The sequence below is a fragment of the Cryptotermes secundus genome, unplaced genomic scaffold (genome assembly GCF_002891405.2).
Source record: "Cryptotermes secundus unplaced genomic scaffold, Csec_1.0 scaffold483, whole genome shotgun sequence".
NCBI classification, from domain to species: Eukaryota; Metazoa; Arthropoda; class Insecta; order Blattodea; family Kalotermitidae; genus Cryptotermes; species Cryptotermes secundus.
In genome coordinates this window covers 307,536-331,852 of record NW_019744115.1, presented here as the reverse complement: position 1 = coordinate 331,852, position 24,317 = coordinate 307,536, and the positions used below count along the sequence as shown (strand labels likewise).

Here is a 24,317-nt window from a genome sequence, read left to right as displayed (position 1 = left end):
CTATACTATATTTGGCCAGTAGGGACAGTAATGATCCAAGACTAAAAAGTCACTACAAAATGTACTGTAAAATTTTGTCAAAAGTCATTAAAGAAGCCAAACAGAATAACTATAACAGCCAAATTCTAAAATCAAACAATAAAATTAAAACCACCTGGGATATTGTGAAAGTTGAATCAGGAAAGAAATCTGTTAATGAAGACGTACAAAGTTTGAATATTGAAGGGAAGTCCACTAACAATCCACAAGCTATCGCAAGTGCATTTAATGAATATTTCCTTTCATTAGCTGAGAAAACATATTCCAACAACAATAATAATAATAATCCAATATACTATCTGTCTCATGCCTTTAACAATTCATTATTCCTGTACCTGGAATGCTACTAGGTCCCCTGTCTCAACCAGTGATGTGTACCTTTAAGAGGTATGAGAGAAGTCCTTGGTGGGGGGATATGAACACAACTGAAATGTCTGAATTTTTGTTTTTGTACCCNATGAAACTGGGGAGTGGCCCAAGGACTTTACAGAAGTGACAATGATTGCCTTAAAGAAAAAGACAAAAACTACAAAATGCAGCGACCATCGCACAATAAGCCTTATTGCACATACAGCAAAGATAATAGCAAAGATACTTAAAAGAAGAATTGAAAGGAAAATAGAGGATACACTTGGAGAGGATCAGTTTGGATTTAGAAGAGGAAAAGGAACCAGGGATGCAATTGGGATGATGAGAAATATAGCAGAACGAACTTTGGAGAGAGATGAAGAACCGTGTGCTTGCTTTATAGACTGGCAGAAGGCATTTGAGCATGTAAATTGGACCAAATTAATGCAGATCATAAAGGAAACAGGTATCGATTGGCATGAAAGAAGATTGATTAGTAAATTGTACATGGATCAGAAAGTTAGAGTGCGACTAGACAGAGGGGAGACAAGAAGTGTGAAGCACGAAATAAGAAAACGGAAGGCTAATTGGATTGGTCATATCTTACGCGGTAACTTCCTTCTAAAAGAAGTTATTGAAGGAAAGATAGAGGGGCAGATAGAAGTGACCAGAAGACGAGGAAGAAGATGTAAGAAGATGCTGGATGACCTTGGGGACAGAAGAGAACATTTTCATTTGAAGGAGAAAGCTCTAGATCGCATCAAGTGGAGGAACTGTTTTGGAAGAGGCTGCGGACCTGTCGTCTTGATAGATTATAGATGAATGAATGACCCTTTACGTACAATTGTAAGTATGACTGCAAGTTTACTGCCTACAGGTAATATGTTCCAAACAACCAATTAAACTGTTTAAACAAATGTGTTGCAGTGATTAAAAAAAACACCATGCTTTCAAAGTTTATGTACTTTGGGTACTCTATTAAATAAGGTTGAAAAACACTGATATATGGTACTCAAAAAAAGTTATAACTATTTATCAGGTAATCTGCCTTTATTTGGTGGTACTTGTAACTTCATCCATGGAGAATAAGGAAATCCTCTTGCATATCATTCCAACTTTTTTTTACAGGCATAGCTGTTGTTATTACAGTGACAGAAATTGTGACATATGCTATTCAAAGCAGTGAAAACAATTTCTCTGAATCAGCAAATGAAACTGAAGTGATTCTGGCAATTAATATAACTTACACCATGTATCCCAACTACACACTGTACTGCTCTTCAAACCCAGTTCTCCATACAGACTTGACTGCTAACAAAGATGTGATGAGGAGACTGACCGAGACTCAGGAAATGAGTACAAGCAGCATGAAGAGGGTACTGCCATCACTACACTCTCACCTACATGTTTCACACTACATACTAGCCATACGGAGTGATGGCCATCTTAATTGCAAACTGCTGGATACGGAGCACATTGTCTTGTGACCATTTCCAGGCCTGCTCGAGAGGAAGCTGCATCATCCATACATTCTACAGATGGTGTCTGGGAAGACATTCCTTGTCCTGAAAGAGGCTCTGGTGGAGCTGACTCTGGGGTGGAGTTCACTACAAATTTGGGTGCCTGCAGCAAAGACTGCAGACAGGTCTATCCTAGGGCTGATATCCTGCGGATTCAACTGCTTCAGAACAGAATACAATTGTGGGTTTTGCTGAACAATGGAAAGACTTCACATTACTAAAAAGCAGGGATTTTTTTTATAAGCTGAAAATCTATACACTTTTCAAGGAAGACCCCACTTCACACAGCTAACTAACCCAACAGTCAGTCAGTTCAGTAACATGTGTTAAAAAATAAGACTGAAAATAATTGTAAACTGACCAGGCTTCATGGATAATATGATGAATTTTCAGTCAGGTCTGAACGTCTTCAGCAGACATTTTATAGCTTCCAAAATGATGCAACAACTACAAGGCATTTCAACTTAAGAAACTATCTTTACAGTATATGTGGAACTCTTACCACTTGGATAGAAGTTCTTCAGTGATGGCCTATCTACAACAAAATATTCATCTCCAACCAGATATATTTTGTATAAGATGGCATTATGATTGATGAAACTCTGTGCGACACAGGGCGGACGGCAATCCTTCACCCCTTTCTCATTAAATATTACTGCCATCTGTAACAAAAGTGAAATGTTTTAACAACCACATCACACACAATACCAGACATTTTCATGGTGACAAAATATGATGAAATCTTCAGACAATCAGCCACAACAATACAGAGTAGACCTGCAATGTTCCACAGATTATTCCTGTTTCCATCATAAGGGACTGATCTGATAACAGATACAAATTTCGCCATATACATGAATGTAAACCTAACAGATCCCGGCTTTCATTAGTTAAGAATAGGTGAACGGGAGAGCACTTGGCAGAGTTAAGCAATTGTCCATATCAGATTACCACTCTGTACTGTCATAGAAAAATGCCTGAGAAGACTTCACTGCATCAGGACAATCACAGACTTGTACATAATGTCACTAGATGTTAAATGTTGTTAATACCTTGTGGGCATTGCTGGATCCATGAGCAACTGAAGGCTTGCACACTGCAACAAAAGAAATTTCACATTAAAGTGTGCTAGAAAGTTTTGGATATCACATATTTTGTTCAAAAAAAAAACACAGGACACTAAAGACAAAGGAAGCACTTCAAGAATAATATGATGCAACAACCAACAAACTGGACGGTGAGAAGCCAACTGCCTGCCTGTGTTGTCTACATCAGTGTTTCTCAACCTCTGGGCCACAGCGCAGTACCAGGCCCTCGTCTTATAAAAAAGAATTTAGCAGGCTGCAGTCTCACAAAGGCTGAGAACCATTAGTCCACATTACCAAATGGCAATGCAGAAAAACACTTTCGTACCATGACAAATTCGAAAATTTTCCATTCATTTATTTCTTGGTAGGTGAGTAGTTGACTGGTCTATGAAAACTGACATGTTATCTCTCAGTAATTTAAACTGGAAGAAAGTAAGATAATGTCTAAAGGACAACAAATATTGTTTCTGCTCTCTAAGCATTACTGTGGTACACCTGAACAAAAGTGTGTGGAATTTATGAACAGAGTCACCCAACCTGAGGGATGAGTCAGTTCAGTTCAAGGTGATGAGAACTCAGAAATGGCATCCAGCGTTCATGCGGGGTGAAATGGCGTGTGCTGTCAGGCACAAGATAGTTAATGCAAGAAAAGAATGATGCAATGGCATTCAGTGACATAATAGTCAATTAAAAGAAACTGATATCTATCATAAGTGACAAATTGCAAATAACTGCTCTAAAATAAGATGTCAGAATATTAAAATGGATCACATGCAACTGGGTAGTATGTGACCTAAACTGAACGTTGGTCTAGTCACAGGCTTCAGCTAATGGATTCTTCTGTTAATTAAAATTACCCTTTTAATTGTAACAATTACACAGAACTGTATTCTAGTTTAACTATAAGAATGATACAATGGAAGAAGGGAGACAGCTATCCCAGAATTTTTCTGGAGATAAAGATTTAGCTGTCCCTGTGCTTAATTAACTAAGCACCACACCATGATATATGGGGGAGTGAAGGTATAACTCCATCATTCTTGACCTCAACATTAGATGAAGTGAGTGGTCAGCTTCAATTCCTGGTCACTTTACTTCCAAGGAAAGAGTCCCTGGTAGCCATCTGATAAGAGGCTAGACAGGCCTCCAGAGCTAGTGTAGATACTTTGGAGTTGGGAAAAATCTCATCCCTTCCAGGAATAAAACCTTGGCCGTCCAGACCACTGCCCATCACTATACTGAGTGAGCACTGACAATAATAAATGGCACAGGGTAACCATCCTCTACATGAAGATTTGAATCCAAGACCTCCAAAATATGAAGTGACAGGGCTAATCATATGGCAGTGACACCCAGTCAATAGGTTTTCGTGCTGGTGGAACTAACCCTCAGGCTCCATTCCAATTAGTTGGGTAGCAGTGAGTTACAAAATGCCTTCTTTTCATCATGAATTATAGAATTCTACGTATAATACATATAATACGTACTCTCAGGCTCCATTCCAATTAGTTGGGTAGCAGTGAGTTACAAAATGCCTTCTTTTCATCATGCATTACAGAATTCTATGTATAATACATATAATACGTACTATCTCCTCTATTGTGTAAACGCTGCTCAGTATCTACATTTATTTGTTCTCTAATCCTTTCTTATGTCTTGTACATCATCCGTCCTAATCAGAAGATTACAGGTCTTTGTGGCAGATACTTCAAATTCCATTATCTCCAAAAGCCTTATCTTACAAAAATATTTGGAAAATAGGCTTGTGACAACATATAATATTGTCATGCACTGAGCGACCAGACATTGGGTTTCGACTGGTAATTAGATCTACTGGACTCTTAAAATAACTCATGACTACACTGTACAAATCACTATCACACAAACGGTCTTCTCTTCGCTGCTTGGAAACATCTTCCAACAGTGGACCAGCCTCTACTCCCAGGCTGGCAGCCATCTCACACAAACCTACTCTTCTAACTCTGCAGTCCCAAGACTGTCTCCAGACTGACTGGCTTACCCAGCTGGTCCTTCTGATATAGCCTTGGGACAGACCAAACAGAAAAAACATTTCTTGTAGCTGCTATGTTACAGTACAACATGACAGTTGTGATGGATCTGCAGAAAACACTAATCCCAGCAGTATTTCCATTGGTTGTGCTGAGTGGCATGACACGTTCCACTGTTGTGTCACCAATTACAGCACCAGTTCCTACAAATGATTGCCTCTTCCATTCTACATGTCATAACATACTTCATCACAGTGTAACATGAAGGTATCAGACGTCCCTTCTCAGGAACCTGTTCCTTGCAACATGCTGTCCATGAAACCTCTCTCACATGAAGATATTTTGGAATCCTTAGAGAAAATATATTCACATATCATTTTAGTGACAACAGTGATCCTATGTGACACATCAAGTAGGACATGCATAACAATTCACTGCTGGAGTACCCATCACAATTTGTACTAATACAGCAATGAGAAGATTAAAATAAGAAAACCTCATTAACGTGGGGAGGGGAGAAAAAAACTCACCAAATGGAAAGTCCACACCAGCTAACCTTAAAGTTTTAAGGTTTTCTTTGCAATCACTTGATGTTAATTCCACAAATGAAGGCATAAAGACATCTGAAAAAAGAAACAGGACACTTAACACACACAGCTGATCTCTGGTTTCATCACCTGCACTGAAAAAATCTGCTGCCACAACACTCAGCAATATGCATATTTCCAGTTCACAAGTCTGTATAGTGAACTGAGGGGAGGTGAGAATCCATTCGATTCTATTCTAGTCTATCTATAGATCTACAGCCCTTCTGTTGGGCCTTGACCATGTTTTCAGTTCCTTTATTTTATTGTTAGTATTACTGATGGTAAAGGTAAAATTGTCCCTATGCTTAATTAATTAAGCAACACCCTGAAAATATACAGGGGAGTGGAGGTACAGCTCCACTATTCATGACCTTGGCACTAGATTTGTCATGAGTGGTCTACTTTACCTAGAAGGAAAGAGCCCCTGGTACCCATTGGATAGAAGGCTGGGTAGGCTCCAGAGCGGGTCTGAACTCTGTGGAGAAAAGTCTCTTGCCCTGCCAGGAATCAAACCCCAGCCATCCAATCCATAGTTTGTCACTATACTGGCTGAGTCATGTTAGGAGATTAAAATATACAAATGTGCACATGCAGAAAATCTGTACACTGACCCCTAGTGACATGCGTTCATGCACATCTTCTCGAAATTTAGTAAAGTGGTTCAACATGTGAAATCACAGACTAAAGGAAATGGTGCAAACTGGGCTGACAGGCACCTGATCAGCGCTGTAAAGTATACAGTGATACTTACCATGCATCAATTTCGTTGATAAAGTACTGTCATTTACAATATTATATTTCAGAATTCTGTTGCATTGAAGTATCACTCACTCACCCACCTCCATCTTTAATGCAACTTAAATTGTTCACAATCTCTCTTCAATTTAAAATAACATTTAAATCATATCAATTTATACTTGTTTTGGCCCTACCTGGCCATCTTCAGGCAACTGTTCCCTTTTTGAAAACCATTACACTGCACTAAATCATAAGTCAATATATTTTCATGCTGTTGCATATAACAATAGAATGTGTTTGTTCGATAACACAACTCTCTCTCCCTTTCACATTATTGTCCTTTTGCAACGCCCATGTTTCTGCCCCCTTCATATGCATGTTCTCCCTCCCTTTTATACAAGAGAGACATATACCCAACTAGTAAGAACATACATACGAAGGGGCCACAAGAATGAAAGACACAAAAAGAAAATAATAAAGAATGGCAAGAGAGTTTTATTCTCAAACAAACACATTTTAGTGTGAGCAACAATGTGCAACAGCATTGAAATATATTGACTTGTGATGTAGTGCAGAGTGATGGTTTCAAAAAGTGAAGAATTGCCTGAAGATGGCCAGCCGAAACATGTAGCAATTGATGTGATTTTGATGTTCAAATGCATTAAAATCATGGTTCTTGATCTCATCAATTGATTTATACATAATTAAAAGTTCCATTGTTATTAAACCGACTAAAACGATTACAAAATAAAATGGGTATGATGTACTGTATTCTGTGGTGTGTGTCAGGTATTATCAAACATATCAGTTATTAAAGGATGATTTCTTCAGATCACTGAAGGACAAATGTCAGTTATATTTCTAAACACATCTGTATGTACCCCATGTTATAGAGGCTCACTGAAAACAAACTCCCTAGTTTTGAGGTTTAATCTCACTGAATCTGAAACACAAAATTATGAGGCTGTTGTGGAAAGTTCACCAGCTTATGAAGTTTTCCTTCCTTTCTTGCTGCCCATTTGTACACGCATGTGCACTCATCTCTCTCAATGGCAGTAAACTGTGTGCCCAATAAAATCAATACAATGGTGTTGGTTCAGGAGAAAGCCCAACACATCATACGGTTTACTACCTTCAATTCCACGGTAAATATTCAGCACAATTTTTGATGTATGCATGTTAGGTGGGTGTTGTGGATGTCGTGTAGGTGATCCACCAAGTCTGCTGCATAATCGGTTGTGGGTAGTTCCTTGTCTGGAGGTACCCCAAAAAGCAGGTCGCAGAGCAATTGGAGTTCTCGTCCGAACACTAAGTCAGCAGGAGTCAAGCCCATAGTGTCATGAGTGGATGCTCTGTAAGCTAGGAGGACGCAGCACTGGTAAACAGACAACTAGGCGACAAGGAAGCAAGGCGTTTTCCCGTTGTCTGGCTGAGGGTTCACAAGAGAACTACACTGCCTGAGGAGTCAGTTGAAATATAGCAGCCGGCGGAGTCGGTTAAAGTGTAGCAGTCGCCGAAGACAGTTGAAATATAGCGTCAGTCATGGAAAGAAAACCCGAACGCGTGGTTAGAAGATCTTATGTGACAGTGTGTGATAACTGAGAAGTCAGCCAGTGAAGACGTATCGTGTGACTTCAAGACTCTGTGTGTGCCGTAGAACAGTTATCTTGGGAGTGTGTAATTCAGAGAGACTTGGATAGCTCCCACGTTATAAATATGTGAAGACCACTGAAGACAGAGTGAACAGATTATTGTGTAGGGTTTATAAATTGTGTAAACCCGCAACTGTGTTATAACTGATTGTAGTTATGATTTGTAGGTTGTTAAATAAACCAATTAACAATCCGTACGGCGTCTCCAGTGGCAAAACACGTTACAGTATGGACATTTCAGATGACATAGTGATCAGTACAAACAGAAACTTGTCATGAAACCAAGGTGGGACTAGGTCGCACCAAGATCCCAGAAGAGACAAGCACTCCAGAAGGTAACAAAGGGATAAGGAGCAGAGAATTTAAGGAACAAATGAAGACATTACACAAGGCTCTTGGACAAGCTTTCGAGTCAGAGAGCATGAAGAGAACAGTCCGGATTTACAGTATTGCAGAAGGAGAGAATCTGGACACTCTGAAGGCGTCAACCCCTTCCAAAATGAAAGAAATCTTTTGAAAGAGTGCACAGAGGAGGAACCGGTAATAGAGAAGCACTGGCCTCCCCAGTGAGAGCGAATGAGTGAGAAAGTGAAGGATGAATGTGATAAGATGGGACCAATGAATGCCGGACCAAGGAGCTGCTCAGGATGAGCATCCTTGAAGAAGAGGGGCGGAACTAGCGCTCGGAAGATGAACACCTTAGGAAATGAAAACAGGGAAGTACTGTTAGGCTGTTCAGGATGAACCTTTAGAAGGGAGCAATGTAACGTGTTATATGTCATCCATTCCTGATCATCGAAAACAATGGAAACTGCTGAGTTCCCACAGTGACAAAGCGAATACCAACAGACCGTTGACTAGGAATAACTGTGGCAACGATTTATTGAAAGAGCGGAAACAATGTGTTTCTGCAGTAACGAGCATAGAACACACGAAATCGAACCCTGGGCAATGGTGCATTCTATCCCGTCCAAAACCAGGTTATAATAGTCCAGCTCTGAAGAGTCAGTCAGTTAGTTGGACTGAGTGAATGGAGTCGAGACAGTGAGTTGAAGTCTAGCAGCTGCTGAGAATAGATATAGATAAAGTTTACCGTGTGCAGTAAGATGACACCGAGATTAATGGCGCAAGAACAATTGTGACACTGGATGTGATAATAATTGTACTTGAGAGTGTAAAAGAGTGTGTTCAATAAATATTCATGGAATCTGAGACCTACGTGGAAGTTATTTGTTGCGATACCTAGGAGACATGTGATAACTGGTTTCCCAGAAGTAGGTTACCAGAGAAACGCAACGTTACATAGGTAACACAACAGTATGAAGCAGGAGTGCTAATTGCTTGACCACAATGTTCTGTAAAAGCAACATTCACCAGTACCTTGAGCACTACATGAAAATGCTACAACAGTTCCCTTGCTTACCTGCTTTCTCAAGGTCACTGTTGTGTATAATACTGTAATATCTGTAGCGATCCAACAATTTGCGGACATTATCTAGTGGATCAATAATAGCCACTTCTGGATGATCATTAATGTATGACTCAACATGGGAGATCATAACACGGGCCTGTAAAGAACACAAATAGGCACTCAATTCCTGCACATAATCTTCCTCAGAACTGCACTACACATTACAGCTTGATCAGCACCTTGGGGTCTCCTTGATTTGTCAAGGCTATGATGTCTGTGAGCTTGTGCAAAATCACTGTGAATGGTCCCTGCCCTTCCAGTGGTTGATTCAAGTCCAGCTGTAACCCAAACACATTATCAGACACCATGAAAGCAGCACAAAAGCTTACAAATCTGCATTACTTAAGATTACAATAATATTTTTATAATGATGATGTTGGTATTATAATATGATCATATTCCTTTAGTATAACTGGATGATTTAAATGTGATCTATAAAGAGAGTATACCATAACATGTTTCATTTACCTTAACTAAATCAAATCCATATTTCCTGAAAAGAAGAAAATACACACTTAACCTCATGGTTACAGATATAGGACACAAAGAAAAAACTAGTAACAGTCATTCTTTAAATTCACACATGCACGTCTATAAAATGTGAAATAAATTAGTAAAGAACATATTATCAAAGGGACCTCACACACTGGTAATTCCATACAATGTTTCATATTAGCAATCACAATTACAGTACGTTATGCAGTTAGCATTACTGCATTTTCTAACCGCAGTTACAGTACTGATTCCTGCACAGTGGACAAGTCTAGATATCAGTTCACATGAGTAATTCCAAGTCACATCAGCACCCAAAAGTTTAATTTTTAACCTGTCCCTTAAGATTTGAATCAAATTTGCTGAGCTTGTAGACGCCACAGAAATGAGGGAAAATTAAAAAACTTTAGCTCTTTTTCTGCAGTAGAATTAAAAATTACAAAGACATGGTACTTTGGGGCATGACATGGCTTGTAAAAATTGGCCTTGAGTGAGCTATAAAACTTATCTTAGGCCCACCTGAAAGCTACCAAAATTACATTTCCAACAACATATCACGCGCCTATATTTAAGAGATGTCTGTTTCAAGGTCACCAAGTCTGACTATTGATCTTGAATTAATAAAAAATTTTGGCTCAAAAATTCCCAGAATGAAAACATTTTTCTATGAAAATCATACTAAACACATAACTACATGGAGCCGAGCCCTTCATGAGAAGCTAAGAGTCACTCAGCTACTCAAGAATTTACAAACATTTTATGAAACCCATACCTGCTCCCCCCCCCCTCTCCAAAGAAGCTGAAACACAAAACAATAATTAACTGTAAATGCAATGATCATAATAGATAAAAGTACAATAACTGCTAGTGTAATTATGATAACTACATGTAGGTCTAGAGTAAGTACCAAAGCAATACTGTGATGGTATAACATAGAAGTTTGGAGTAAATTTTAAACATGTGGTAGGCTACACATTGTAGCTGTGTGGTCAGCACTTCTGTTTCATATTGGGCCCATATTCAAATATCAACTAAAAGACCAGCTACAATGACCAAGCTTTTTTGAAGTTTTCATCAGTCCCTCAAAACAAGTGCCATAACAATACCTTAAATTAGGTTACATACATTTCATTCCATACCCCTTTTTCAATTCATTCAAAGCTAAAGAGTGTGATTAACTGAAAATCTAATTATAAACCAAGAATACATAGATAAAAATAATGTCCAGCAAATCTCATCTGCTAAATATGGAATAATCTGTTCCCAAGGAACAAGTGTTTGCATCATATAGGTCCAAGCAGTAGATGATTCCAAATCAACCTTTGTGATGGTATCAGCCCTCTTCACTACAAAAACAATGGACTTTGAAGGCAAGATAAGTGAAGCTGCTGATCTCATTAGAGTATTCATTAACACACAAAACACATCCTTCAGTTCTAACGGTAAAGTTATCCCTGTAACAGGCCGTGAAAGCCCATAGTATTGCAAGAAGTTGAGGCTCTCACATCTTCTAGACAATCAATTTGCCAGCCGCCCTTTACCCACCTCCCCGCAGCAAGATTCCTGGTACTCATTTCTATTAGAGGCTGAGTCAACCCCAGAACCATAGTGTAGCTGAAATGTTTGGGTCAACTGAAAAAAGTCCACCTCATCGGGACTCGATTCCATGACCTTCCAGCTGGTAGCATAGTGCCCCAACCAATCCCACATAAAACACCTAAGTTTCAACCACGGTACCAATACCATTAACGGTGATGGCACAATGCAGTATCTGTGTTCCTGATATCCTGTCGATACCGCCATAACAATGCTAACCTTTTTCTCTCCTCATAATCATTTATGGTGGTATGCGCCTGGCATACATACACATACACACACACACACACACACACACAAAACTACTGGAGATCCTGACAGAACACCAATCAAAACCATCTTGGTGTCATGATCTGGGAGTTATATGATGCTGTGAACAAGCAGTGTCGTAAACTGCTTCACAGTACCTGCCGCACAGTCACAATGTTCACTGCCATGTGATGTTGCAAGAAACTATGCCACTGTTGTCACATTACAGACTGCCTCATGGCAACAGATTAATGATATTTTCTCAATGTCAAAAGAAGCTGAGACATCAGAGAAATAATAAATGTCATTTGGTGTTGTATGTGGTCAAGACACTGACTAAATTAGCTGCATGAGATGGACATTATATGAAGTAGCAGCAAAGGCAGTCTGCAGTTCAGTATATTTCCAGCTGCCATCCACATCTGGGAGCCAATTACTCCATTTGTAACCTGAGATGTATCACGGCATGGGGACAAGAAAACCACTTAACATGGACTATACACTAATACTACAAATTAATCCCTTACTGGTCAATATAAAACTTTCTTCCACTGGCTATACAGCTTTAAATAATGTATACTATTGGTCAAAACAATCATTTGATGAAAATGAGATTAAGGTTCATTCTTTGGACAGCTTTTAAGTGAAAGCAATTATACATAACAAACTAATTACTCACTGGTCACATTCACATTTTTAAATTTGGTGAACAGTTTTCAAATGTAACTGATCAAACAAGAATATATGTTATTACTAGGTGGAACAAGAACAACACAATGTTTCCATTGGGCCTATACTATACTTGGTGACCTAGAATCTTACACGTACAAAATACAGTTTCCAGTTCAATTACATCCTCAGTTACAAAATTTTACAAGCTATGTCATGCCAAAAAATACAATCTGTTTTAATTTTTAATTACTGTTGCAAACAAGGCATAGAGGCCTAAAATTTGACATCGTCACTCATTTGTACAGGCTCTATAAACTTACCAAATTTCAGTGACACCTGAAGGTTGTGAGCTGAGTTAATATTGCTCACAAATCATTAAATAATCACCTTAAAATGAAACTTGACTTCAAATCACTGGGTACCTAAAACACAGCTGCCAATGTTCATAATTTGTAAATATAAAATCAACACTGAGAAGTCACTGAGCATAATCACATACGTTTTGTGTTTAGAAGGTCACTACATCATATTTTGAAACTGGAAGCTCCTAAAATAATTTGATGTAACTCTGTAACACAGTGAGCACATATTTGGAACTTCTTTAGCACACCCCCACTGATGTCATTTACTGCCAAACTTCTCCTAACGTATGTTTCGGTCATAATTAGTACACACAACAAACACATGAAGTAAACTGAATTAATCTAAAGTACACTCAACTACCTAAATAAAACTAGCCAATCCTGCTAACTATCACGTAATGAAGTGTTGGACACACACAAAAAATATGCTCATATATGAGAAAAATATTGGTTTCAGATTTCATAATGCAGATATCTGTTGCAAACAGTGTGTGAATGTATGAGGGGTAGGCCTTCTCGGCCCTTGCACTGCGACCTACAGTGGTTTAGTGTGAGTAACTATATCATACAAGCAATGCCCAGTAGAATCTGAAGCTTTTCATGGTTTTCTTCATCCCTTATAGCAAATATTGGGATACTGCCTCAAATTAGACTATGACTGCTTCTCTCCACATCCTTTCCAACTCATTAATCATTCCACTATTTGAGTTATATACAGGAAAGTTACTTGAAAGCCTGCTGCATATCGTTTGGCCAGTTCCACAGAAGAGAGAGAAGCTACTGACATCCAGTCTTTCCAAATGTGTTCTGATCTGCAGCACCATCAACAAGCCCACAGGGGGGGGGGACCAACAACAGCTCCGTGGCCTGTAGTCTGCAAGCAAACTATACCAACCGAGTGACCGCTGCTTGTTGGCAAAGTTAGTGCCAACTTTTACGGATAGAGGGTGTCGCATGGTCAGTGTAACGAAGCCCCATGGCCGTTAATTTCGGTTTTCTACACAGGAGCCACTATTTCCTTGAAATAGCTCCTCAATTATCCTCACAAGGCTGAGTGGACCCCATTTCAGACCCATTATGTCTCAGAAAATCTGGTAGCGACAGGAATCGAACCCGGGACCTCTGGATCTGTAGCCAGGAACTCTGACCACTAGACCACAGAGCCTGAGGGCCAACTGATTATAAATAAAACCCACTCTGACCACATCAGACTCTGGAAATGGTTCCTACTCGTACACATTGACTCCTTTCACCTTCACAAAATGTTCATATTCATGTGTTGAAATTCCTTTCCAGAAATCTACTTCAGAATCTTCTCCTTACTCTTCATATGTACATTTGCTTCAACATATAACACTAGCTTGTCATTTAGATAATAAGTAACACAACTGACAATATTCAACACAGTAGCTCAAACTTGAAATTATGCTCAAGGAGCACATAGCACATACATTTACTTCACAGCAACCGTCCGAAAATTTACTGGGACAACAGTGAAAAGAAACTGTAATGTGCACAGGCTGTTTACCTGTTGTCTATACCACAAATCAAAACCATGCTGTTTGAGTGGATGCCTGTAACATACGTCCCTCCCGCCAAATCAACAGATAATTTCTGTGCAGCATTAGGTATCCACTATATCACTAAAGAAACCATATACAAATAAATAAATTCAAGAGAAGTAATGCTTAAGTCAAAGGGGCATAAGTCAACAGTCACTTTACATGTGTGTGTACCATGGATTTCTTCACCTCCACCACAAAACAGTACATTGCACGTCACATTCTGTTCTGTGTAACTTTGCAAACTGCTGGATGATCCACCTCACAATCTGCATATTAATTCTCCAAAACAATTTTTTTCGCCATCTTGTGTGATGATTTCCGCACAAATGGCATCAACGCAACAGTTATATTTAATTAATATATTAAATATTCTAAAAGGTTCAAACTCTAAAAACATCTACAGTCATGCAACATTACACTGTAACAGTTATCTTCGGAAACTTACCTGCATACACTTCCAAATTCTGTCCAATTAAGTTTTTGGCTCTTCTTTTCAGACATCCAATAACCAATCACTCTGGATGGCTTGCTTTCTGTCATTTTTTAATTCTTCTTGTGGTACTTTTTACTTGTCTGACTGCTGTACTTATCCGTAGGCCACTAACTAGGCTTAGCCTACAAGATAACAGAAAAACTTCACCAATGCTGGCTGCCACGCTGTGCTCCTGGGTTCTATTTACGTTGTACTGAACATCTGATTTCAAACTTCACACTTCAAAATTCGTAGAATGTGACTATATTTCCCATCTTCAAGGAAACCTGACAAAGTGAGAGGCCTTTTACTTTCGTGTACATACTCACGTGAATGAACTAGTTTTGCGATATTTATATTCTGCACTTCATTCGTATGATCACAATGGAACGGAGAGTATTCTACATTAAACTTTTCGTGGTTATAATTTGTAGCTACGCTTCAAGGCTCTGTCTACCTGATTCAACTCACATTTGAATTTACGCCCGTGTACGGTGAAGCTCATCTGAGTCGCTGGTTTATCTGCAGTTAATTACACAATGAGTCATCTTTCAAGTCTATGCGAGTAAACAATAACGGGTAATCTGTGCTAAATGCGCTGTCATGTGAGGCGTGACAACTCTTCTATAACCTTATTTTCGCAAACTCACTGCCATATAAATAAAAATTCGTCCTACCACAATATAAACACAAATTACGTAAAAATGGGCAATTCACTACTGAAAATGTTGACCTTATTTCTTAAGAAATTGATGACAGACATAACCCTTATCATTTACAGACTCTTCACGCTCAAGCTGGACCATTTTTCAAGATGCAACGTAACTAAGTTATGGTACACTCATCTAGAAATATCATAACCGATCATAATAATGACGATCACTACTTTAAACGTACACACCACACGTGTTGGTGCCCGACGCTACGAAGAGTAAACCAACAGCAACCACATGCAAAACGAAAGTCCCTCTCATTCCGCACTTCGCTCATAAAGTTAAGCTGTTTGCAAGAAGCACTACGCTAATACATTTTGCGATGTTGAACATAATTTCTTCGGCATTTTAGCAAAATATATGAGATGAATAAAAAATTAAAAATAATATGAAATCATAACGATGATAAAACCAAATTATGCATGGTATTTGGCATCTCGTGACAAACGGGTTTACTCCTACAAATCTTTGTTTCTGGTTTTTAGCTTTGCTGTTTACATCATAAACGTATCGATGAAAATATTGTGCACACATATGACAAATTTAATTCGAAAGTTCACAATAATACAAGTACGTATACAAATACTTTCACATACCTATAATTCAGTTTTACGGGTAATTGTTAAAATACGTCATTCATAATGTCACGCTTCCACCACACCCCCAGAGAGATACATGTGTAATAACGTTGCGTATCAACCGCAGGTTGTTAACTTTCCGATTGTTGTGGTATCTGAAGTAGATAACAGAGATTGTACATATTATACTGCTTTTACTTCCTTCGTTATTTCATTTTGTTGAGTTAGACTAGTTAGACTAGGTGATTTTGCAGTACGATCGTGACAGGTGACACGGTTTGTAGTACATTTTGCCGAGTTAAAAACTTATCGTGACGCCAGTTATTAAAATGGAATTCGGTGACTGCATTTTCGATGCAGAGTCGGAGCATTTGCCCAAAACGCACGTAAGCTTGCACCATGGTAAAGAATTTGTATGACAGTTATAGGTTATGCCCTTTGGCTCTTGTGACTAGGCATTATGTTTTATTTTTAGGCAACTAACGAAACAGAAGATAAAACATGCAAGATCACCGTAAGACAGGAGAAGGTTCCTAGAAGAATACTACACTTCAGTGATGGAACATTGGAAGAATATAGTTCTGATGAAGATGAACCAGATATACCTGCTCTAGTAACTGCAGAAGTACAACCGGTAATCTTGTGCCTAGCTCAGCTACTTATTTTACCCCAGAAGGACGAGTGCATGACTGAATTTCAAATTCTTAAATGTACATAATCAAATGCAAATCAGGGAATCACTAATGGAATCCCCTTGTTGTAGTAATGAAACAGCAGGTCATTGCTAAGATTTGCCGATTAAATGATGGATTTGTAGCTGGTTCCCTTAGTGTAGTGACTGTTCATGAAATAAACCCATTAAAAACATTAATTCAGATAATTAAACCGAAAAACCACAGCATTTTCTCCACACAAAGTGTAATGGTTATATATCACTATGCCTTGTTGAATTAGGCAGAAATTTCCTGACAGAGAAATGGTTGTACTGTCATTTGCCAGAATATAATTTGCTAAAACTGGCATACTGCATGAAGGTAAGATCAGCATTAAAGTAAAGAAATCCCAAGCCATTACCAGGAACAAAATGAACCTTCTCACTACCAAGGAAATAGTAGTGAAGTATGGGTCAGTATTATGTAGTCCTTGTCAAGAAGATTATCAATCTTGACATTCTGCCATTCTATCCCTCTCGCCAAATATAAGAATACATCTATCCACGGTGGTGACATTAAGAACATTACTACTTAAAACTACTCCTTTAAGAGGTTAGTGGAGTCTCTCCCTCTCATATTTTCAGTTATTCATCCCTATTTGCATGTCTCCCTCCCATAAACTGAAAAATCCTGGAAAGGGATGTTTAAATAGGGACATCAGACAGACAATACTGAGTACCTAACAGAAGTTAACCTGGTTTTGATTTTCACTGATTGCTGACTTGTGTTACATGTTCATTTCAGAGTATGCTTCCATGGGGACCCTGGATTTGGTATCACACAGTAAATGTTGGTAGAAAGTCATTGCAAGTTTGTGATTACATGGGTGAACACCTTGCAAGCATTCTTGGAATCACCACTCCAAAGTACCAATATGAGATAGATGAATACAACAGCATAATGGCTGAAGTAAGGTCCTAGACTAGTTTTTTTATTTTTCAGCTTACATTTCTTATTTTATAAGAATAAGTACATTACAGACATACTAGGAGTACAGTGCTATGAAAGAAATTTGGAAGAAGACGAGGTAGATTGAACTGTTTTTTTCCAGAAAGAAATTGAACACTGAAAAAGATGCACTCCACAATGCAGTATTCAAAATTCTCAGCAGTGTTCTTTCTCGTCTTTTATTTATTTTTAAGCTTACATATAGCCTTTTTATCCATTTATGGCCTTAAATAAAGTGGACCTTATTATCTCTCATATTGTAAACTTACATTACTTAAATACAGAGTAACATTAACACAAGAGTTGTAAACATGCAAACCTGTGTAGTACAGAAGTAGACATTATAGGTTCTTCTCGGAATTCCTCGTAATTTTTTATTTTCTTCACTTTTGCATGACCTGAAATCGTAGGTTTAGTACTGATGTTTAAGAATATGTTGTAAAGGTAAATATGTTCCTGTGCTTAACTAATTAAGCACTACACCATGAAGGTATATGGGGTAGTGGATGTATAGTTCCACTTGGCACTAGCTGGAGGTGAGTGGTCAGCTTCACGCCCCTGCCGCTTTACCTCCAGTACCCATTGGATAGGAGGTTGGGTGGACCCCAGAGCCAGGCTGAACGATGTGAAGAAAAAGAAAATTCTGGACCCAACTGGGACTCGAACTCTAGCTCCTAGCCAATCGCTATACTGACTACGCTATTCCAGTTCCCAAGAATATGTTGCATAATGCATATCTGATCAATAACGTGACTTAAAGTAGTAAATTTGTGTTCAACAAAGAATATTAAGTGATGTTATTTCAAAAGTTGATGATTAATTTCATGGACCTGTACCCTTCTTGAGAAGCCGCCAGTTGTGCAGCTTCTCGAACGTCCCAAAACTAATGGAGTTTGAAGGTTCATTACCATGTTCACAAGAGCGCTCCACTGGTCTGTATCCTTAAGACCCATCTTGAAGTTATCCTTCTACCAACGTATAGGTCTTCCTACTGGTCTCTTTCCATCTGGCTTTCCCACCAAAATTCTATAGGCATTCATCTTCTCACCTTTGCCTGCTACATGCCTTGCGTATCTCGCCCTCCTTGACTTGATCGTTATAATTATACTTGGCGAAGAGTACAAGTTGATTAATACATAAGGTTAACACAGGTAGCAAGGAATTGTGAAAACACACTATAAAGCACTTTAGTCAACTCTGCCTCTAACAGAAACGAGTACCAGGAATCTTCCTGGGGGTAAGAACTGGTCAGTGCATAAGGCTGACAACCTCATTGCCATCTGTGAACTGATAGCCTAGAAAATTTGGGAGCCTCGACATCTCACAACTCAATGGGCTTCCACAGCCTGTTACAGGAATAGCTTTACCTTACCTTGTATTGCCAGTAAGGTAATTAAGAAGCTCTGATGTGCTGGATACTAGTTTGAAGAGGAATAACAAAGTCATAATTATAGCAAAATCACTTCTGAATAGACCATTTGGAAAGCCAAGATTGTGATGTAGAAATAGTACTATAAATTTGATTGTATTATGGCGTGTCGCACTAGCTGGACGCCCCACCCCCCACCCCCGGGAGCTGACGCGCCGAGCGGAGCCGAAGCGAGCCGAATTCCAGCACGCTGGTCGCTATGCAATGCGGGTAAACAGTGGTTGCGAGAGACAACTCCCGACAGCGTTGCTAGCAACACGGGGCCAAACAACAATGGTGCCTATTACGTGGCTGTTTCCTGTGTTGTCCGGAACGAGGCTACATAAGGAACAGCGAAGGCTCTTTACAGAGAGTTCCGAGCAAGCCTANAGTTTTCTTCCGGGGATTAGTCTGATTCCCGGAAGTCGCCATGGTGGCACGATTCTTTATCCATGCAAATCAGGCATGCTTTATCCAGTTTTTACTTTCGTTTTTAACTGAATTCATGGAATATAACCCATACTTCTGTTTCTTTACATTGTTGACAAGTGCATGTTTGGCACAAATTTTCTATCATGTTTTTACTGCGATTTTATTCTTTCCTCCCACTGACGGAACCGGTTGTCGGCTGTTCATAGGTTGCTTCTACAGATCAAGGTTTGTCCAGTGATTGAGGCTAGCTCTTTCTAAGGGGCCCAACTGAGTAGGTTAAACCTTCCCTATACACCTGAAGACGGAGACAGATCCAGTCTTCGAAACGTTGTGGTTTTTTGTCTTTTTTATATACCGGACGATGGGTGAAGTCCAAAATAAGCCAAAAGAAGTAAAGCCTATGAGTTGGTTCTCAGTTCTCAGTTCTCGAGTTCTCTAGTCCTGAGTTAGCCAGCAGTTAGTTGCAGTCTAGTATTTGTGATACTGCCGATGGCAGTAATGTTGAGCTTGTAAATTGTGTGGTTGTAAGAGCGAATGTGGAATAAAATTCGCTATATCAAATATGGCATGAAGTTATTTGTCGTGTTATACACCCAACACGTGACAGTATTGTAAGGAAATATATTCAGTAAAAAAAAAAAAAAAAAGTAAAGCTATCCCTGTGGCAGGCCATGGAGGCCCATAGGTTTGTGGGACGTTGAGGCTGCCACATTTTCTAGACAGTTGGTTCATAGATGGTGGTGATGATGTCAGTATTATGCACTGGCCCCCACTTACCCCCAGGAAGATTCCTGGTACTCATTTTGTTAGAGGCTGAGTCAACCCCCAGGGCCGTAGTGCAGCTTGAAGAATTAGGTCAGTTGAAAAATTCAGTGATCTCATAGGGAATCGAACCTGTAACCTTCCGACTTGTAGCATAGTGTCTCAACCAACTACAATACAGCGTGCCCCTCTATTTAGTAATGTTGATAGAATGAAACTGGCTCAGGATGAGACTCGGTGACAAACTTTAGTGCTGGTGATGATGAACCTTCACATTCTTAGTTTGGATATTTGACAGTTGTGGTCAGGTTGCTAGTTGTCAGTTTTTATGTTGTCATTTATTTGCAGGAAGAAGAAAGGCAAAAGAAGAAGGAATTGGAAATGGGTGGCTGGACAGGTACACCAGCAGAATCTGAAGATCCAATTCAGGTTCCACCAGCCCAGGAGAATGACACAACACACCCCACTGCACAGAGAGATTCAAATGTGGATGAAAACAGATTTTAAGTTTCTGTCTTAGCCTCATATTTAAAATTAATTAAATTAAATAAATTAATAACTTAATATAATTTATTTCTGCAGAATATAATATTTATACAGACTCTTGAGTTAGTTCCGCCAAGTGATACATAGCTGGTTGTTTTGTAAACATAGCTTCAGATTTTTCAAATAAAAATGAATAATATAATGATACAGTAGAACCATTGTACATAAATTATTAATACTGCTTTCAGCAAATGTACATATTAACTTTTGAAACACACCTATTATTATATTCATCTGACATTTCCAGTAGTGTCACACTGAAGACCTAAACATGAACATGACTGAAGGTATATTTTTGCATGGTTTAAGCTAATCATAGAAATCATAATTTTGTACACTTAAGGTCCTATGTTACTTGTATGTGTGGGAAGTGAAGAATTCCATGTAGCCATAGGAAACCATAAGCTTTTTCAAGTGGCATGGCCCAGAGCAGTGAACCTGAATACTGGATTGTACCATACCATTATCCTGTCAGAGCGGCATATGTATGCTTAATGTCATTGCATATGTAGCAGCCACAAGTTATGTAATTTGTATGATACTCTACATTATATGAAACTTCAAAGTAATTTAAATGACAAATGAACTGCAAGAACAGTATTAAATAAAGTGTTACAGAGAACCATGGATAAATGAGATTGTGTCACCATTTTATTCTGTTCTTGCTATACACAGTGAAAAAACATATTTCTGTGGTCATGTTTCCCCCCCAGTTGTGAGCCCTGATAGCCATTAAAGTGACTAGCTACAGACTGAATAACCATGATTTGATTCCCATAATGGGTACAGATGTTATTCTTCATTACGTTATCAAGACCATGCTAACTGAATCCCCTGTTACCATGTCATGGTGTCCTTAGGTTGCTGAAGGAGGAAATGACCCATTAAATTACAGTTTATGGAGGCATTGTACAGTATCTTCCCCTACTTGCCATGTAGATTTCCACTTGAGGCTTTGTTCCTACTGTGTGACATCACACCTAACAGCTACTGTATTTACATCAGCACCAACTGCAGAATTTTGAAAAACCAGTGCCAACCTTCAAAGCTGCGGCACGGTGTGCTATGCATTTGAAACTGTAGGAACATCAGACATGTGTGCATATGTAGGATTCCCCATCCAAAATGGGGGACCTCCCCCACCAAAATTTTTAAAAATAAAATGCCATATGCCTTTAAAATTGGAGGCACACCAGTGGGATCTGCGACATGTGGAGCACACCCATGTAGCCATTCATATCACCCGACCCAACTTCAGTTTCCTTCAGAAGTGTCCCTGGCATATGTTATTTCTGTAACCAAAGCTCTAATACTACTCTTGCGTGAACACCTTTGTATGGCTGTAGTTCATTACCAAAGCATTTCCAGACCCAAAATACTGATGTGATAAAAATAACCCAGTAAACAGAACCAATTATCTCCATCTGAAAATGGTTAGTGTAAACACCATACCTACTGCTCACTTTCAGTGTGTAATCCTTAGGCATGGACAACTTTCTAGCCCACTCTCCTTATTTTAATAAGGAAAGACAGGTTATAATGACACCTGCTATGTTGACTTGCATTTCTCCACCTTTGCTCTTGGAGAAACCTACATCTACATTTGCTTGAGAAAGTCGTCAGATTCCCAGATAAGAAACACTGAACTGTAAATCCTCATCCTGGGTTGAGGTTAGGTTCCTTGAGAACAGTGTACTAAGTAAAACTGTGTTGAACAAACATCAGTATCTTGTGGGTCAAGTAGGAATAGGTGAACACGGCTACATAAGATCTCCCATGAGTGACTAGATATGTACATCTTTTATGAACACAAAAGAAATGGACTTATCTACACTGCTTTAAGTTACACAGGTCTGCAAAAATATTTTTTTTTCAGCTGCATGGAATATTTTTGGTAAACTTTGTTTTCTAGGATGATGAATCCAAAAATGACCTCAATTCCCCCTATCACGTACGGTTTTTTGGAAAATAATAGGGGTTTACAATAAAAAATCCTAACAGCGATGAAAAAAATCACTATTTTATTACATTGAACTAAACATATTATTTCTCATAATTAAACATGATTCATGATATGTTTAACATTGTGTGTTCAGTCTTTTTGCCTGTGAAACCTTTTCTTCTTCTCTTTGATGCTCCTCTGAACATGCTTTCGCTTTCCATTTTCTGTTTCCCGCTTGATCATCCAGCAGTAGTCAGCTAGCATATTCGCATTCCATCTTCCTTGGTAGCATCTTTCGATATCACGGACATCCTGATGAAATCGTTCACCCTGCTCTTCACTATAGGCTCCTAAGTTTTTGGGAAAATAGTCGACATGGGAGTGTAAGAAATGAACTTTTAAGCTCATCTTGGAACCTTGAGCTTCATCTGCAGCCAACATGCGTTGTACATTGGTTTTGTAGAGAGGGTTTTTAGTGTTCCCCAAAAACTTGTGCACTACATCTTTGAAGGAGTCCCATGCTTTTTCTTTTTCTCCCATTGTTTCTGAAAAGGGGATCGGTTAACAGTTTTCGTATATCGGGACCAGTAAAAACTCCCTCTTTCAACTTGGCTTCAGACAGTTTTGGGAACTTGGAACACAAATATGTGAAACATTCTCCATCTATTGGCAGTGATTTTACACTCTGCTTCATGAGCCCTAATTTAATATGAAGAGGTGGTAAGAAAACCTTTTCAGGTGGAACCAAGGTCGTATTAATTATGTTTCTTTCACTGGGGATTAAGACATCTCGAAGTGGCCAGCTCTAGCTCTTTCTAAGGGGCCCAACTGAGTAGGTTTATCCTTTCCTATCCACCTGAAGACGGAGACACATCCAGTCTCTGAAAAGTCGTGGTTTTTTGTCTCTTTGTCTTTTACATACAGTGTGTACAATCAAGTGCGCGCCGCGGCTGCAATTTGCCGTGAGTCATACCACCGCAGAACGGATGCAACTCCTCCCCGCGACTGCAGTGCCGTTCCCCGATAGCGTGAGTGTAGTGGTGTCGCTGAGTCTCCGTCCATCAGTTGCTCTACATGCACACATTTATAAGAATACAGTAAAAAGATAACTTACCGTGGTTTATAACAGGTGCTGAAAGTGACCTCCTTCTGCTTGCAAACATGCCGCGCATCTCACAAATAAATTACGCGACACTCTCTGCAGTTCGTCGACGGTAATTGAATGAATTACGCGTGTAATTTCATTTTGAAGACTATCAATGCTGCGGGGATTATTTTTGTAGACTTTTTGCTTCAGGTTGCCCCAAAGATAATAATCAGAAATACTGAGATCTGGGGATCTGGGAGGCCACAGTCCTCTACTGACAATTCTGTCTTCAAACACTTCCTGTATTGCGACCATGGATGCATTAGCC

At 39.1% G+C, this 24,317-nt stretch overlaps 2 protein-coding genes across 8 annotated transcripts in view; one reads left to right on the top strand and one right to left on the bottom strand.

Annotated features, from left to right (window-relative positions):
- Positions 1-15,812, bottom strand: part of LOC111874476 (inositol-tetrakisphosphate 1-kinase) — a 32,351-nt gene extending 16,539 nt beyond the window's left edge. Inside the window, exons 1-8 of one of the 5 annotated variants that reach the window (XM_023870004.2) lie at positions 15,762-15,812; positions 14,834-15,003; positions 9,921-9,945; positions 9,632-9,730; positions 9,405-9,549; positions 5,535-5,627; positions 2,960-3,003; positions 2,410-2,569 (exon numbers count right to left, since the gene is read on the bottom strand). In XM_023870004.2, coding sequence (XP_023725772.1) covers positions 2,410-2,569; positions 2,960-3,003; positions 5,535-5,627; positions 9,405-9,549; positions 9,632-9,730; positions 9,921-9,945; positions 14,834-14,928 — 661 coding nt within the window. In that variant the 5' untranslated portion in view covers positions 14,929-15,003; positions 15,762-15,812. Of the gene's footprint in view, positions 1-2,409; positions 2,570-2,959; positions 3,004-5,534; positions 5,628-9,404; positions 9,550-9,631; positions 9,731-9,920; positions 9,946-14,833 lie in introns of all 5 variants that reach the window. The other 4 variants (XM_023870002.2, XM_023870003.2, XM_023870007.2 and 1 more) reach the window with 4 other exon arrangements.
- LOC111874477 (protein FAM177A1) overlaps positions 1-23,637 on the top strand; it is a 47,535-nt gene extending 23,898 nt beyond the window's left edge. Inside the window, exons 1-4 of one of the 3 annotated variants that reach the window (XM_023870009.2) lie at positions 15,892-16,143; positions 16,627-16,785; positions 17,609-17,773; positions 20,763-23,637. In XM_023870009.2, coding sequence (XP_023725777.2) covers positions 15,976-16,143; positions 16,627-16,785; positions 17,609-17,773; positions 20,763-20,921 — 651 coding nt within the window. In that variant the 5' untranslated portion in view covers positions 15,892-15,975 and the 3' untranslated portion in view covers positions 20,922-23,637. Of the gene's footprint in view, positions 1-15,891; positions 16,144-16,453; positions 16,538-16,626; positions 16,786-17,608; positions 17,774-20,762 lie in introns of those variants that run through there. The other 2 variants (XM_023870011.2, XM_023870010.2) reach the window with 2 other exon arrangements.
- The last annotated feature ends 680 nt before the right edge of the window (positions 23,638-24,317 follow it).